The sequence below is a fragment of the Stenella coeruleoalba genome, assembly GCF_951394435.1.
Source record: "Stenella coeruleoalba genome assembly, chromosome: 14".
Lineage (NCBI taxonomy): Eukaryota > Metazoa > Chordata > Mammalia > Artiodactyla > Delphinidae > Stenella > Stenella coeruleoalba.
Genome location: NC_137160.1, coordinates 74189516 through 74206632, shown reverse-complemented (window position 1 = coordinate 74206632; position 17117 = coordinate 74189516). Strand labels below are relative to the sequence as shown.

Sequence of the window (17117 nt, the reverse complement as noted above, 5' to 3'; positions counted from 1 at the left end):
AAAAAGTATTAATTTTATAATGACATTACAGTCTTTTATCTTGGTCAAGAGCCATTACTAAGAGCAGTGGTTTTATATGAGGATATGAGACAAATCATTTAATATTCATAAATACCAGAATAGATCCTCCATAGCTGACTTACTAAAACCCAAAGGTATGATATCTTTATAAAATGATTTTAGGCCATGACCTTCAAACTTTAGAATTCTTAAAAACAGCAGCATATCAGACAGTTCTTAGTTTTCATAAGGCCATTGAAATGGATAATGCTGAGTAATCTAATGGATTTCTGAAAGCATAGTGTGCTTTAGATACTGTTAAATCAATAAACATAACAGTCACTTAAGCGTGTATATTATATAATATTTTGTTAATTATATTATAACTCAAATCCTTTCAGAATATTTGTCTTTCAAGTGGAATGCCAAAAATATAACTGAAGTGCTTGTAAAAATAGAACCATCAGAAAAATACAGAAGTATAGTATATATTTTTTCAGATAATCTTAATATTTGGAGTTAGCTACAGATTCTGTCATATACATCATTTTATGAACCATGAAGTATCGTATTTCAGAAGCACTTATGTTTGAGATTGGTAATAAAACTAAATATCTGGGTTTAATATTACTGAATTGTTCTTTGATTCTTGTGTCCAATAAAAGCCTGTATTGAATTTTTTAGTAGTTGCTTCATATAACATAAGTTGCCGCTCAGTGTAGCATAAGTAAAAATGTATTTGGAGCACATATGTATTTAATTAATTTAAAAATAATTTTTTAAAATTAATTAATTAATTTATCTTTGGCTGCGTTGGGTCTTCGTTGCTGCGCCTGGGCTTTCTCTAGTTGTGGTGAGCGGGGGCTACTCTTCGTTTTGGTGCGCGGGCTTCTCATTGCGGTGGCTTCTCTTGTTGCAGAGCACAGGCTCTAGGTACAAGGGCTTCAGTAGTTGTAACACGCAGGCTCTAGAGCACAGGCTCAGTAGTTGTGGCACATGGGCTTAGTTGCTCTGTGGCATGTGGGATCTTCCCTGACCAGAGCTCAAAGCTGTGCCCCCTGCATTGGCAGGTGGATTCTTAACCACTGCGCCACCAGGAAGTCCATATATGTATTTTATATCAAAGAGTTGTATTGGGTAGAGATCACAAAATCAGTATTGAAAAGCATTTAAAAAAATGCAACAAAATTTATTTGTTTAGATCTTCATACCTTGAGATGATCAAATTTAAAATTTTTTCATTTTTCACAACATTAAAAGTATCTCAGTCTTTGGTTGTTGATCATAATGGTGGAAGCTGGTTACTGACTTTTTTGGGGAGTGATCTTAAAAAAAAAAAAAAGGTAATCTAGCTTCCTTAGATACAATTACTTAAGGGTAGATGGTTGCCCTTGAAATGTGATCGTTTTTAAAGGAATTTGGAGTTATTTTATCTGCTGTCATGCAAAAAATAATCAAAAGGGTAATTTGTGTTTGATGAATCGAGACAAAAGGGTAGGGAAATACAATTTGTATGACTTAATGATAAAGGACATTTAATCAATCATTATTTGATACTGTTGTATTAAAAACTAAATTAAAATGTCCCTAGTTCTTATTTTTAATAATATAATTTGCAATATTGCTTTGCCCAATGATACCTAGTTGAATACAACCATAGCCTGATTAGAACTGTTTTAAATTTTATTTTAAAATTGTCATATGGTAGAATTGACCTTTTTTGGGGGAGTGGGTGTGCAGTTCCATGAATCTTAACACATGTATAGATTCACGTAACCACCAGCACAATCAGGATATAGAACAGTTTGTTTGCCTCCTCAAACTCCCTCATACTATCCCTATATAGTCACACCCTGCCTGTACCCCAGCCTCTGGCAACCACTGATCTGTTCTCTATCACTATAGATTTTTTTTTTTCCAGAAAGTCATATAAATAGAATAATGCAGATGGAACCTTTTGAAATTGACTTCTTTCACTCAATAAAATGCCATTGAGATTCACTGAGGTGGTAGATATCACTGGTTCATTTCTTTTTATTGCTACGTTGTTGGTTGAAATTTTATGGCATTTGGATATTATTTCTGATCTCACACACTAGGACTGAAGTTTGAATTGGTTACTTTTTAAAACAATGAATATTTTTTCAAATCAGTTAAATGAGATACATACTTAGTTAATTTTTTGAATTGGAATTTGTTTTCAAACTGAACATTTTTTCAGTTCAGTTTAGCGACTTGCATGTATAGCTAAGCTAGGCAAATACAGGGTTTACATTTCTCTGGAAGTTCTTGTTGTTTTATTGGGCTAACAGTTTTAAGGGCAAAATTTGAGATTAAAAAAAATATTTTGCAGGTTTATGAGAGAAATAAAGTGACCTATGACCCTTTAAAATTTCAGTGCCAATGACTTGACAGAATTTTCTTTGCTTTTATTCCAAGCCTCTCCCCACCCTGACTTTCTGGTCTACTGAGAACCAGACACCTCTGGCGCCTGATAATCTGTTTTAATGTGCTTGTTCCAAGAGTGGCCTCTTATTTGTTGGTTACAACAGTCTGTTCATTTTAACTTAGTCACACTTATATGCGTAAATTATTTGCATCATGAATTTAGTTTGATTCTTTATCTTCATAGCTGTTTCCTTTCCTAGTTGATTGAGGATTTAATGGTTTTATCATTTCCCCAGCTGCTGAAAATCTCAAGGAGGTCTCCTGATACTTGTATGTTCTTGGTGAGAAAATAGGGGTGGATCCATTATCAGTATGAACTGGATAAATCTATACCATGTCACCAATTGAAAGAGTAGATTAGCAGTAGTAAGAATGGAGTGTTCTTCAAAATCAAAGAATAATAAATAATCATTTATTAGTTGGTATATTAGATCTTGAAGATGAAACTTGTTCTGTTTTCACTGACAACCTACCTGGTAATAGAAGTTAGAGACATAGATTTATAACCTGAGCATTGAATAAATATTTACACCTCAACTTTCTAAAATAAGCTACTCAAATTAACTTTTGACCTCCACACTTAATTATTTTCATGATTTGGGTTCTAATCTCACTTTTAATAGGAGCATTAGCAGAAGTGCCAAGGAGAAAAATCTCTATCAGCAACCTGGCTTTGGCCACAATTAAAAGATTTTTTGATGTGGACCATTTTTAGATACCATTGGATAGATTTGCTTCCATAGATGAGAGCAGTGGTGAAAGCAATACATACCAACTTTTCTATTGGTTCTTTCCTTAGATTTTAACATTTGAGACCAAGAATCCGACGGAATTAGCAGAACGTTTGCGCTCTGTTTGTGGGAATCAGAGCAATGCGTATGCCCGCCTGCTGGAATACCGCCTGAATGCCTTGCGAGGACTGTGGAATGCCCAGCGCCAGCTGGCCTTGGAAGAACAGCATGAAAGGGAAAGTTCAGGTGACGAAGAAACTTTGGCCCTGCTCAAACGCCAGGGCTTGTTGCAGCAACCCGAGCAAGCTCCCTTCACGTCAAGGATGGGGCTCCTGCTGGTCTTCCCCCTTATTCAATCCCAGAGTAGAACAGACCCCTCTCTCTGTAACATAACTGCTGAGGTGCTATTGAACTGCCTTCGCGACTGCCAGCCTTTGAGCTTGACCAAGGAGCCTGCTGACTGTCTGAATGGAATCGAAACTTTGCTGTGCTCTTGGCTAGAGGAGACTTCTGACACAGGCCGACACATCCCACATAAGCAAAAAGAAAATGCTGCTGCTGCCCTGGTGGCTTTGGCATGTGCCAGGTAAGGAAAATCAAAGGTGCCAACTGGTGGCCTTGTGATGGCTGCTTCCTGGGTTGGGTGAGTGAATAAGAGGGCAAGCGTATTTGTTGGAAGTCTCAACATTCAGAAGTCCTTCTTCGTTTTCAGTATTGAATTTTGCAGCCTTGACAATGCATAAGATGCTTCCACCAAAACTTGGTACCAGGAGCTGGAGTTGAAACCCAAGTTCAAGTTTTTGCTTTCTGTTATACCATGATAACAGCTTAAACAGTTTAAAATGGAGAATCAGCACTTGCCATTGTCTACTCACCCTTAGATGGTTACTGTTTTACATCAAGTAGTTAGCAGAGGATGTTGTATCTGTATTTCTCCTGGAAGGACAGTCAAAAAATATGTAGAGCTTTTAATTTTTTTTTCCTGCATGTCTGTAAGGAGTATGTCAGTGAGTGAATGGGTTATTACTCACCTGAACTCAGTCACACAGACTTGGTCACAAATTATATTTCTGGACCTTGACGCTTGGCTCCATCAATTTAACTGAAAGATCTCTCTGTGTGTAGCAAGATTTAATAGTGTACTGTCCTTCATTTGTAAGTTGATGTTACTGATGTACTGTCAATAGGAAATGTGCTTGGAGTTACTTTTCCAGGAGAGGATTTCTTACATTCTCCTGCCCAGTAAACTGTATGATCACTCTCACATATTTGTGAGAAAAAGTTTCACTACCTTTGCTTTCTTCTAACCTAATTGTCTAGGGACCAATTAGGACCACGGTCTGATAGATTAGTGTCACTAATCTCTCTCCCTTCATAATTTTTTCTTTGATTGTTAGCAAAGAGAATGTGGAAAAGTTCTTCTTGGAGGATTATGAAGTTCCTAGCTATAAGACTCCTTTCCCTATTTTTATGGTTTCAAAGTTGACCTTCAAATGGTTGAATCTGAAGGTATTTTTAAGGCACAATGGCAGCAGCATTTATTGTCAGTTTCTTTGCCCTCAGCAAACTGTCATAGCCTAGTTTTAGATCCTTGAAGACTGTGGTTGATTATGGAAATCCTGACATGAGCTTAATTCTGGAGACATTATTGGGTGGTACTGAAATAAGTTTCCCTGTAAAGGCTTTATATTGGACTGATTTATTTTTTTTGGATATGCAGAAGACAGTTTTGAGCCCTAAATAGATTTGTTATTAATGCAAAAGTCCTACTTTGGGAAATTTTGCTTTTAGATAGTCCTATCTTTAGACAGATTTAGGATGTTTGGAATAATTATCAACTCTTTTTTTGTGTGTGTGTGTGTGTGTGATATGGGGGCCTCTCACTGTTGTGGCCTCTCCTGTTGCGGAGCACAGGCTCCGGACGCACAGGCTCAGTGGCCATGGCTCATGGGCCCAGCCGCTCCGCAGCATGTGGGATCTTCCCGGACTGGGGCACGAACCCGTGTCCCCTGCATCGGCAGGCGGACTCTCAACCACTGCGCCACCAGGGAAGCCCAATTATCAACTCTTTAGTTTCAAATGTTTTTAATGAACATGGGATCATAAAACTCACTTTTTTATTATGTACCCTAATTTAGTCTGAACCAAGAGAGAGTTATTGAAATCGCTTCAGGTACTTGAGATTCCAAATTCCGTTCAGCAGAAACGTTGAAATGAGTGTTTTTTATTTTCTTCTTCTTGGGTGTGTATTTTTGTTTTTGTTTTAGATGGTGCCTACATTATTGCTAATATTAACACCTTGTTCTGGACTTTATTTACCTCAGTCACGTACTTTTCAGTGTTAGATCATCTCCTTTAATGAAGTTATTTAGGAGCATATTATTGAACTTTTGAGATTGATGCTCTCAAAGACAGAACAGCGTTTCCAAAAAAATATTTTGAAGATGTTCATTCATTTCAACCAACTAACATTTATTGAACATATCTGATGTGCCAGGAACCTTGCTAGGTCTTAGGGAAATAATGACTCATGGTGACTCATGGTCTCTAATCTTACAGTTGAGTGGATTTCATTTTGTCAGTCATTATTGCTCATTTACCACGTGCAAGAGACTCTACTAGGCAGTGCGGATACAGCAGTGAGCAAGGTAAATGGTTCCTAAAATTGCAAGGTTTACATGAGACTGAGAGAGTCAGACAACTAGCAACAAATGCATATATAAGATAATTTCTGAGAGGGATGTTCACTGTAAGAAGACAAATCAAGATATTTTAATCATAGAGAATGACTTAAGTGGAGGTGGGGGCCAGCATTAGCTAGAGATAACAGGGAAGGCCTTACTGAATAGGAGACATTTGAGCTGAGGCCTAGATGATGAGAGCCAGCCAGCCATGCAAAAAAGCCAGTGACAGGGAGTTCCAGGCAAGAGGAGCAGCAAGTGGCACAAATCTGATCCTCTTTCTGTGCTTGGGGTAGGACAGCAAAGTGAGCAGGGTGGCTGGAATGCAATGGTAGCAGGAGAGGGGCAGGAGATGAGAGTCCAGACCGTGTAGGGGCTTAGGAGCCATGGAAGGCGTTTCAATTTTACTATTTATTTAGGCTGTGCCAGGTCTTAGTTGCAGAATGAAGGACCTTTTTAGTTGCAGCATGCAGACATAGTTGCAGCATGCATGTGGGATCTAGTTCCCTGACTAGGGATTGAAGCCGGGCCCCTTGCATTGGGAGCATGGAGTCTTACCCACTGGACCACCAGGGAAGTCCCTAAATTTTACTCTTAAAATCTGAATCTGGCAGCTAATAATATCTTATATTTGGTTTAATGTCTTAAATGTTCCATTGTGCCTTTGCCCCTTTCTTTTAACCTCGTTGTACCCCAGGGAGGTATCCTTATTGGACAGATGAAGAAGTAAAAACCCATAGGAATTTGGTAACAGGACTGAGATGGTGCCGCTGGTGAGTGGCAGAGCTGGGTTTCAGAGCCTGTGGGTCCTGACTCTCAACTTGTGCTTTTATACTGTGTCTCCTGCCTCCCTGCCTTATATGGTTCTTTGGTTTTGATTCTTTGAACACCAGAGATAGTGAAAGGGGCAATTAAGAGGAGGACTCGGGCTTCCCTGGTGGCGCAGTGGTTAAGAATTTGCCTGCCAATGCAGGAGACACGGGTTCGAGCCCTGGTCCGGGAATATCCCACGTGCTGCGGAACAACTAAGCCCGTGTGCCACAACTACTGAAGCCCGTGTGCCTAGAGCCCGTGCTCCCAACAAGAGAACCCACCACAATGAGAAGCCTGCACACCACAACCAAGAGTAGCCCCCACTTGCTGCAACCAGAGAAAAGCCCACGTGCAGCAACAAAGACCCAATGCAGCCAAAAATAAAAAATAAATAAAATTTAAAAAAAAAAAAAAAAGGAGGACTCTAGGCCTTCTTGGTCCTGTGTTAGGTATTCCATTTCTTTTTGGGGTTTAGGCACATGATACCTAGCAATTAAAGACTTGGCTAAGAGAATAAGGTAGCAATCTGAAGTCAGCCCATCTGATACTGGCGATCGTTTAGCTCAGGAAATGTTCTTGTGGTGATTTATACTTGGGATCTGGCCAGGTAAGTCTCGTGCATCTTAAAATCACCTTCTTTTAGATCCTGCTGACCAAAGTATAGACTTCCCAGAGCCTCAAGCTTTGGGAACCAAAAGGAAATTGGGTCTTAGTGAGCTCTGCAAGCATTACGGTCACATACTGCACAGCAGGGGAAAGCAGAAGGGACACCTCTCAGCACAAAGTATTAATTTTTGAATGTTTTCCTCTTCAGTCATATTTAATGTGTGAGATGTTTATGTAAAATGGATGAACTTAACAAAGAGGTTAAGAAATTAAGCCTAGAAATACTGCTACACTTTTAAATATAACCTTTTCCTATGAAATATCTCCTTCAGCTAGAGATCAACTTGATGATGAAACAGTATCAGGCATAATAGCCACACATTCTTTGTGCTTGAGCTTTATGTTTTGAACTTTTATGTTAGGGGAACATTATTTACCTTTGCAAATACAAGAAGAATATCATAACTGGCATGGTAAGAATCACGTCTATTTTGACATTTTGTACAACACATCTACTGATTGGCAGAAGCAGACTCAATTTGGAAGCTCCCCGTGTGGTTAATAAAATTGACATTAACAACCTTATTTGACGTTTCAGTTGTGATGATTTTCTGTTCCTTCCTTTTATTTTTAGGGGATCATTGAAAACTTTTGTTCATACAGTCCATCTATTACAGAAGCAGACAGATCTAGGGTCCCTGCCTGTAGCCGATGTGCTGTATAGGTAAGTTGTCACTTTGGATCCTCACCCTCCTTCCACACAAGGGAGCCTTGTGCATAAAAGCTCTTTTAATAAGTAAATTGCTAAACTTTTTTTTTAATCAATTAATGACTCATTTTTAAATAAGTATGTTATTTTCATCTTAAGTAAGAATTTTGTTTCTTTCCTTCTTGGAAGGTGTTCCTAGAGCATGTTATTTTTCATTTTTTAATTTTTGTGGTAAAAAAATGCAATAGCTTGTCATGAATTCTTATTGTAGGTTTCAAGATAATAAGATGTTAAGGTATAAAGAAAAAAGTGAAAGTCATAATCTCACTACTCAAAGATAACCACTCCTAATGTTGTGTGTGTTATATGTGTTTCCTAGTTCATACCCCTTTCTCTCCATCCCACCCCTTCTCTCTATCTCTCGCTCAGATATGTATACATGTAAAATATATGCATTTTACACACAGCTACAATTTTATTATAACATTTCCATAAGCACTACTTCGTAATTTTCTAATTTAAAAATATACGTATTGTTAATGTCTTTTCAGATGTATAGTATTTGTGTAGAACTATTTTAGTTTTCTGCTCTTTGAGATGTTAAGTAGACCTTTATCTTCTTGCTGAAATGGATAGTCTCGGTGTCTTTATGATTCTCTATCTCCCCTATTTAGGCTGTTGCTTTTGGAAGGGGGACCTGGATCCCCCTCCTGTTTGCTTGGTGGCAAACACATAGTATCATGGGGGTATGAAGACATGTTGCCTGCACCAGATAGCAACACTGGCTCCAGTTCTGAAAATAAAGGTAATGCAAGGGTTTTGGTCCTGTGATTGAAATTAAGATATGAAAAGAGTGGTTTTAGATAATTGTGGAAAACAATTTAGATATAACTCTGTATTCCTTTTAATTAAGAGCTCAAGGTTCCTATACAGGGTAATCATTGTCTGCTTTATCAGTAAAAGTATAAAAGCTGATACTCGGTGAGGTAAGAAAATGGATAGGTTTTACTATCTCAAGGGAAAAGGATCATCCGTACAGTCCTGCCAAGGAAGCATGAATTACTTAAATTCCTAGGTATTTGAATTTGGGCATGGGAGCCTTAAGTCCACGAATAGAGTATCAGGTCTTGTTGCCTGATGCTGTTTCTTTTAGTAACTTATTGTGTGTGTGTTGGTGAACCTCCTGTCCTACAAGCAAAAAAAAAAAAAAAAAAAAAGAGTGTTCAAAGGAGCATGAATTGTTAAGTATCCCCTTTAAATAAAGGAGACTAGATTAAAATGTTTTTACAGTTTTACAGGTATTACATATCTGTTTATTCTGTGATCTCAGTGAAAATGGCAGAAGGTCTCTGAAATGACCTGCAGTTAACTGACTTACCAGGTGAATTAGGCCTCTATTCGCTTGGTAGATGTACTGACCGGTGCCGTGGCACACAAAACCCATGAGGCCAGTAGGCTCTTCTTAGAGTCTGTGCATTGCTGCTCCCACCTACGGAGTTGCAGGCTTGCCAAGAGTCTGCCTTGCTTCCAAACCTGTTTGTTATTGTAATTGGTACTTGTGATTATAAGTGATAAAATAGGAATTTAAAAAACCCTAGGGAATTATTTACATTTAGAAATGGAAGGCTTTTAGGGCTTCCCTGGTGGTGCAGTGGTTAAGAATCCGCCTGCCAATGCAGGGGACATGGGTTCGAGCCCTGGTCTGGGAAGATCCCACGTGCCGCGGAGCAACTAAGCCCGTGTGCCACCAACTACTGAAGCCCGTGCGCCTAGAGCCCGTGCTCCGCACCAAGAGAAGCCACCGCAATGAGAAGCCCCGCACCACAATGAAGAGTAGCCCCCGCTCACCGCAACTAGAGAAAGCCTGTGTGCAGCAACGAAGACCCAACACAGCCAAAAAAAATTTAAATAAATAAATAAATTTATTTTTTTTAAAAATGGAATGCTTTAGAATGATTCAACAAAGCCAATCTCTAAGAAATTGTGTTCTCTAAGAAATTAGAGTGGGATTCAGAGTCTATTCTGCCCACCCCTTCTCACACTTTTGATGGGGACAGCTTTCCTAGGTAACTGTAAGGGAATGGGGTTCAGTGTAAGCAGTGGGCCATCCCCACACCTCTCATCCAGTGCCTGTGCCTTTTCACGGTCCACTGTTTCTTCCAGGCAGTCATGTGAAAGTGGTGAGAGGAACAGAGGCAAGACTTCTGGATGTGAGTTACTATCTTCACTGACTCAACTAGAGTCAATAGGAGAAGCAAAAAGCCTCCAATGCCCAAGAAGTTCTTAAACATTATAGGTGGAAATTTATAAATTCATACAAAACCAAAACTCCTTTCTTTACTCTCTCCTTTTACTCCTTTTAGTATCTCCTTTGGAGTAATTTCTTACTGAGGATGATGGTATTAAGCTGATCTGTATGCTTTTCACTCTCTTGTACCTTTGGTTTTGCTCCTGGCTAGAGAATGTTTTTCTTATAAAAATTTAAAAAGTAGTCTTATTTAATTTTTAATATGTGGAAACATTCAACATACCCAGATGTTGAAAGCATACTACAGTAAACCCTGTATACCCATCACTCAGCTTCAACAAGTGTCAACTCTGGCCAATCTTGTTTTACTCTGTTACCTTGACTCTCACTCCTTGTCAGATCCATACTCAAAAGGCCTTGGCCTTAATCTAAAGAGTGATGAATAAATGTATATTTATAAGTTTTAAGTTAAAATAAAATGTTTAAGGAATGAAATTAATATTTTGAAAATGATTACCTACTTTTAACTGTTTTTTGAAGAACTAATAGGAACAAGTCTTGGTTATCTTGGATTAGTAGGCTGAATTTTTAAGATAACCACATACTGAGTACTAATTTGAGTGCTGTTACACTGGATTTCTTATAATATGGCAAATAGTAGAGAAACTCCACTTAAACATAGTAAGTGGATTGATTTTGAAAATAAAAACAAAGTTTTATTTGTAAGCTCTCTTATTAAGGTAAATTCTCTAGAATATGTTAGTAAACCATTTACTATCATTCAGAGAGATACTATTTGTTTTAAGCTTGGGGAAGATACCCCTGAGGGTAAACATACTTGCTCTTTTTAAATAGAAGTGATATTATACTTTTGTGCTGTGTCACTCCAGAAATTTAAAATTAGGATCTCTAGATGGAAAATCCACAAGGAGTAGATTTTAGTTCAATGTATATCATCAGTCTATCAACATAAAATCATTTGCCATTCATGGGGCCCTGGCTTTGTACCAGAGAGCAGTGTGGGTGTTTACCTATGTTGTCTCATTTAACCATCACAGTAACTCTTGAGGTACATATTATCTTCATCTTACAGATGAAGAAACTGAAGTTCAAAGAGGCCCAAGGTCAACTAATAAGTGCCCCAAACTCTTAAATCTCACACCTTTTTTATTACACAATCCTTAGCGAAAGTATTGTATGCTTAGTCATTTCAGATTGGAGTTAGGAATGTATTTTTGCTTTTCAAAAAAAAAAAAAGGAAAAAAAATCTTTGGCAGAGACTGAACCAGGTTCTTCTGCTAATAACTATCTGACCTCTTTCCCTGATCTTGGTCTCTAATCCTACATTCATTTTGGAGTTTTGTTTTAGGTGTTCAAGCCATCTTCCCTGGAAGTCACGTTGAAGCACTTATTTTATTATTTTTATTTCTGGCAGTACTGTGCAGCTTGCAGGGATCTTAGTTCCCCGACCAGGGATCGAACCTGGGGACCGGCAGTGAGAGCACTGAGTCCTAACCCACTGGACTGCCAGGGAATTCCCAAGAAGCACTTATTTAAGAAATGGGAGATTATCTTTCATTCAGCCTCCTAATGGCTTTTTCATTCGAAAAAGCACGTTTATAATTTCATTAGAAAAAGCATGTATATAATTTACTTGTGAAAAAACGATTTCAGATGCTGACTTGGGACGCTGTGTCACGGCAGATGGTCTTTACCTGTATACTACTAACTCAGTTGGAAGAGGAGTAAGCAAATTGGGGTCTGGATTACATGGTACTCTCAGGTCAGTTGCATGGAACTTGCTGAATGATTTGGCTGGAACGTTTTCCTCATTACCTAAATCTGTGATGAAGACACCCGGGAGTGCGTGCTAACTCCCCATAGACTGATGAGTGACTAAACAAGTCTGAATGACTGGTTTTCTCTTATTGTCACTTTCTTTCTCTGGTTCTGTTAATGCATTTCAGCTTTGTTTTGACTCTATAAAGAGTTTGGTAGCCCTAAAATCATTGTTTCTAGCTTCTAGCCAGAAATTCCTCTGTGATCAGAATTTTTATATTAATGACTTCTCTATGTTGATAAATGGGTATTTTTCGAGTTAAGTCTTTTTGTTCTTGGATTTGACATTGGATCAGTGGTGATTTTTTTTTTTTCATTTGGGATATAAGATCTATGAATTGCTGCCAAAAGAAACCACAGTTTGAGATCCTTATGTATATTCAATTAGACCGTTTCCCCAACTTTTTCTCCTCTCCAATTTGTTGTGGGAAATTAATATTTGCCATAGTTTGTCAGTCTCAAAGTTAATATAATATGTTTATTCTCCGTTAGATGTTTTGCATACTTAGTTATTGAAAAGAAATTAGGAGGGAAATGTTGTTTTGTCTGTTGTAACTCATTGCAGGGTTTCAGACATGACCTGGTGACTTAGCCTGTATACCGTTTTTCCCCACAGAGGTTTTGTGTACTGCCGGAATGAGGAGCTGGAACCAGGATGGATTGCTTTTGGCAGTGGCAGTCTTCTCCACCGGCCTGTATCTTTTGACAATAAACCTCACTCTCTTTTCCAGGTCATTGACCAGAATACCCTTCAGGTAAACAGAACACCAAGGCTTTGTGTTTTATATTTTGGCGACAGTAAGGGAAGTTTGTGACATCATCAGAAGGAATAATAACACAGCTGATATAGTTTCCTGCCGGAGTGACATCCTTTTAACTGTCATCGTTTGGGCATTCTGTTTTTTCTCTAATGTCTTAAGTTTTCCCACATGATCTGAGTGAATGTGCTCTCTAAGAGTTACTAAGGCCAACAAACTTTTTTTAGGATTAAAAAAATTTTAGAGAGTCAAAGATGGTATAAATCCCAGCTTTTTTTTTTTAACTAGATCTATTTTGGGAAGGCATTATCTCCCTATTCAATTTGTTCTAAACAGCCTTTCTGTGGGAATGGGAGCTTTGAAATGAGTTTAGATAAAATCATTGTGCGCTTGGGATTGAGCTCATCCTTGGTGCTCTTAAAGCGCTCTGTTATGGCACTTGCTATATTATACTGAAATCGCCTGCTGTTGTGTCGAACTCCTCCCCAAGACCACACACACACCTTTAGGTCAGGACCCTGTCTTACTCATCTTTGTGTCCTTAGAATGTAGCACAACATTTGATTGATAATTGATAATAACAGTGTCTCTCTTTGCCAGGCTGTGGGTTTGGCAATTTACATACACTTCCTCTCCTTATCTGTGAGGTGTGACTACGGCAGTTTCATCTTACAGTTAAGGCACCTGAGGCTAGGCACGTTGTAAGCACTCAGTAAGTGTTTGTCCTTCAATGAAGGAGTGAGCTTAGAGAGGTTAAGTATCTTGCCACACAATAATGGCAGCATGAGAACTTGAACCCATCTGCTCTAGAGTTTGAGCTCTTTATGCTACAACTTTCTGCCTTTCAGCCAAAGTCAAACTGAATGGTTAGAGTTACTATCTGTGGAGTGAGTGCCCTGAGAGTAGTCACATCCAGGACTTAAGTGGCATGTTACATCTTTTCTTGTCTGTCACTCAACTGTGCCTTTCCTGGAGAACAGTCTTGCTCACCTTTGCATCTGCAGAGCACATAGGAGGTGCTCAAAAATTGTTTTTTTTTTTTTAATTTTATTTATTTTATTTTTGGCTGTGTTGGGTTTTTGTTGCTGCACGCGGGCTTTCTCTAGCTGTGGCGAAGGGGAGCTACTCTTCCTTGCGGAGCACGGGCTTCTCATTGCAGTGGCTTCTCTTGTTGCGGAGCACGGGCTCTAGATGCGCAGGCTTCAGTAGTTGCAGCACGCGGGCTTGGTAGTTGTGGCTCACGGGCTCTAGAGCACAGGCTCAGTAGTTGTGGCGCGTGGGCTTAGTTGCTCCGCGGTATGTGGGATCTTCCTGGACCAGGGCTCGAACCTGTGTCCCCTGCACTGGCAGGCGGATTCTTAACCACTGCACCACAGTGGAAGCCCTCAAAAATTGTTAGATGAATAAAATAACAAATAGATGCCAAATTAACTTCATTTCTTATCAGTAATGCAGATAGATGAGAACATTGCCTGTTCTCATTTGAACAGGCAATTTGAAATAGCCTGGGGACTTAAACAGATGTTAAATCTTGGAACGTGGTTTACATTTGAAGGAATGTCAGTATCCTCTGTGCTTTTGCAAAAACTTTGATGCCCAAGAAAGCAGTGTTCTCACTAACTAGATTGGTGCGTTGGAACAATTTGTGGGTAGCTTAAGCCATTCAGTAGCTGTCAACTTTCTAGATGTCTTGGCATTACAGATTGCAAAGTGTGGTTATAGCAACTAAATGACTTTTTTAACTTTTGAGGTAGCAAAAACAAGTCTGGAAAAAAGTTCATATGAAATGAGTTCAGGGGTCTAAAGTAACCTTAGGAAAACTAGTGACCCACCCGAAGAGATGGAGTAACTGAAGGTCATTCTTACTGTCTCCTAAATACACCTGACCTTCTCTAATTATTCTTATTTGGGGATTTTCAGTCCTGTTTCTATTCTTGGATTTTTTTTTTTTAAACCTAGTCAGCAGTTCTCTTGATTCTCATTTTCTCTTATTTTAAGTGCTTTTCTCTGGCAGTAAAAATTAGTATGTAATTGCACATTTAATATGAAATATGCAGAACTTATTCATTACACTGAAACTGAAAGATGTTTAGTATTAGAAACACATGCTTCATGTCTAATACAGAGAATGGGTGTTTGTCTTTTTCCTTCTGCTGGTCGTGGTGAATTTCAGTAAGCCCTCATGTGCAAAGTGAGGATCTGTGTGTGCCTTCATCTCTTTACTCCTTCTCCCTCTTCTCTGCTTTCCCTTTTGTTTTTTTCTCACCTTTGCTTTTTTCCTTCCTTCCATAATTATTAATTTCTGAGTTAGACTCTGAATTAGGTGCTGGGAATATAAAGATGAATAAGATATAGTTCCTGTCCTTTAAATATACTTAAGCCTTAAATTTATATACTAAGGGAATTTCAGAAAGTACTGTTTCTCTAAAACTTTGTTTTTTTCTTTTTTTTAACATCTTTATTGGAGTATAATTGCTTTACAATGTTGTGTTAGTTTTTGCTGTATAATAAAGTGAATCAGCTATATGTATACATATATCCCCATATCCCCTAAAAAACTTTGTTTTTAATAAGTGTTTGATAAAACACACATGCATAGCAGATTCAAAGTGTTTAGTAATACTTTTTCCTATTAAAATATAATGGGAATTAATCTCAGGAATCTTTTAATCTATTGCATGGCCCATTGTATGAACTCTTATATTTCTGTCATATAATTTTCATATATTATTCTTAGAGGTAAATGTCAATTTTATTTTGACCAGGAGGCCTATTGAATTCTCTTCTTGGACTTAATGGCATTAATGATGAACTGATAGAATCAGAATTTACATGTCACACTAATGAAGTTTTCCTCCCTTTCATGTTCAGGTGTGCCAGATGGTGCCAATGCCAGCCAATCACCTCCCTGTGGGCAGCACTATGAGCACCGTGCACCTTTCTTCAGATGGTACTTACTTCTATTGGATCTGGTCTCCTGCCAGTCTGAATGAGAAAACACCTAAGGGACATTCTGTCTTCATGGACATTTTTGAACTTGTGGTAAGTTTCAGTTTCTCATTTTATGTCTTTGCAGAGACATTTTTTACTTGCTTTCTTTTTATAATTGGTTTACAAAGGACCTAAGAAACTTGGAGTACTTGTACAGTGTGTTCACTCTTGCCTCAAAATTGACTTCTCTCTTGGATGTCTTTGAAGATTTCTTTGTTTGGAGTTGTATGACACAAATAAAGGCAAGGTTTTTGAAGGTTAATCTAGCAACAGAGTGGAGATAAGGATAGTTAATGTATAGACAGTGGGCTTTTAAGTAGAAATGCTCATAAGCTTCTTGGAAATTTGGAACTAAATTGCACTAGCAAGATTGGGTCTACAGATGGATATTGGGAGTCCCCAAGAGAGATGACAGTTGATATTGTGAGAAGGCAGTCATTCATTCATTCATTAGATATTGGCTAAGTATCTACTGAGAACCAGGCATGGTGGTATCTAGGTGGTGGGAATACAGTGATGGGCAAGGGGGACAGGACCCTTGCTCAAATGGAGCTTGAATTTTGGCGGGTGGGTTGAGTTGTGGTGGTGGTGGAGAGACAAAACATTAACCATAAACAAGTGAACAGATACGTGGACAACATAATTTGAGGTAGTGAAGGAAAAGTAGTAGCTAACCAGATGAAGAAGTTGGGGAATAGGGAGGAAAGAACATGGTAGGAAAGGGAGACCACAAATGGAAAAGCTCTGTGGAGGGAGCATGTGTTTTATTGGAAAGGACAGCGGGCCAGAGTGGTTGAGTGCAGAGAGAAGAGCTTGGGGCAAAGAGAGACTGGAAACCATGATGGTCCAGATCTGCACTGTCTAATATAATAGCTAGTAGCCACATGTGGCTATTTAAATTAATCAGAATTAAATACAATTAAAACTTCAGTTGCTCAGTTGCATTAGCCACGTTTCAAGTCCTCAGTAGCCACATGTGGCAGGCTAGTGGCTACCATGTTGAACATCAAAGATAGAGAACATTTCCATCATTGAAGAAAGGTCTATTGGACAGCACTGGTCTAGATAATATTTGTAGAGACTTGTAAAGAAAAAATTGCCCCAAGCCAGGTCTGTGACAAAACCTTTTTATATAATGTAATTTACAACCTCCTTCTGGGAAGAAATTAGCATTCCTGAAGGAAAAAAAAAACACTGAAGCAATTTCTGATAAACTTTAATGGGGTTAAAACTTGTTCTGGGAAAGAAGTCATCCATCCTGCCAGTTAACTGTCAGTCTAGTAACCTTTAACT

General features: G+C 38.6%; 1 protein-coding gene across 6 annotated transcripts in view; it reads left to right on the top strand.

Annotated features, from left to right (window-relative positions):
- HECTD4 (HECT domain E3 ubiquitin protein ligase 4) overlaps positions 1-17117 on the top strand; it is a 190556-nt gene that overhangs the window by 45479 nt on the left and 127960 nt on the right. For all 6 annotated transcript variants that reach the window (XR_013831213.1, XM_079942071.1, XM_079942069.1 and 3 more), the window contains exons 2-7: positions 3248-3765; positions 7914-8003; positions 8663-8793; positions 11911-12019; positions 12692-12830; positions 15705-15875. Coding sequence is in view for 5 of the 6 variants with exons in the window: in XM_079942071.1 (XP_079798197.1) it covers positions 3248-3765; positions 7914-8003; positions 8663-8793; positions 11911-12019; positions 12692-12830; positions 15705-15875 (1158 nt within the window). In the remaining variant the exon portion in view is untranslated. The remainder of the gene's footprint in view (positions 1-3247; positions 3766-7913; positions 8004-8662; positions 8794-11910; positions 12020-12691; positions 12831-15704; positions 15876-17117) is intronic.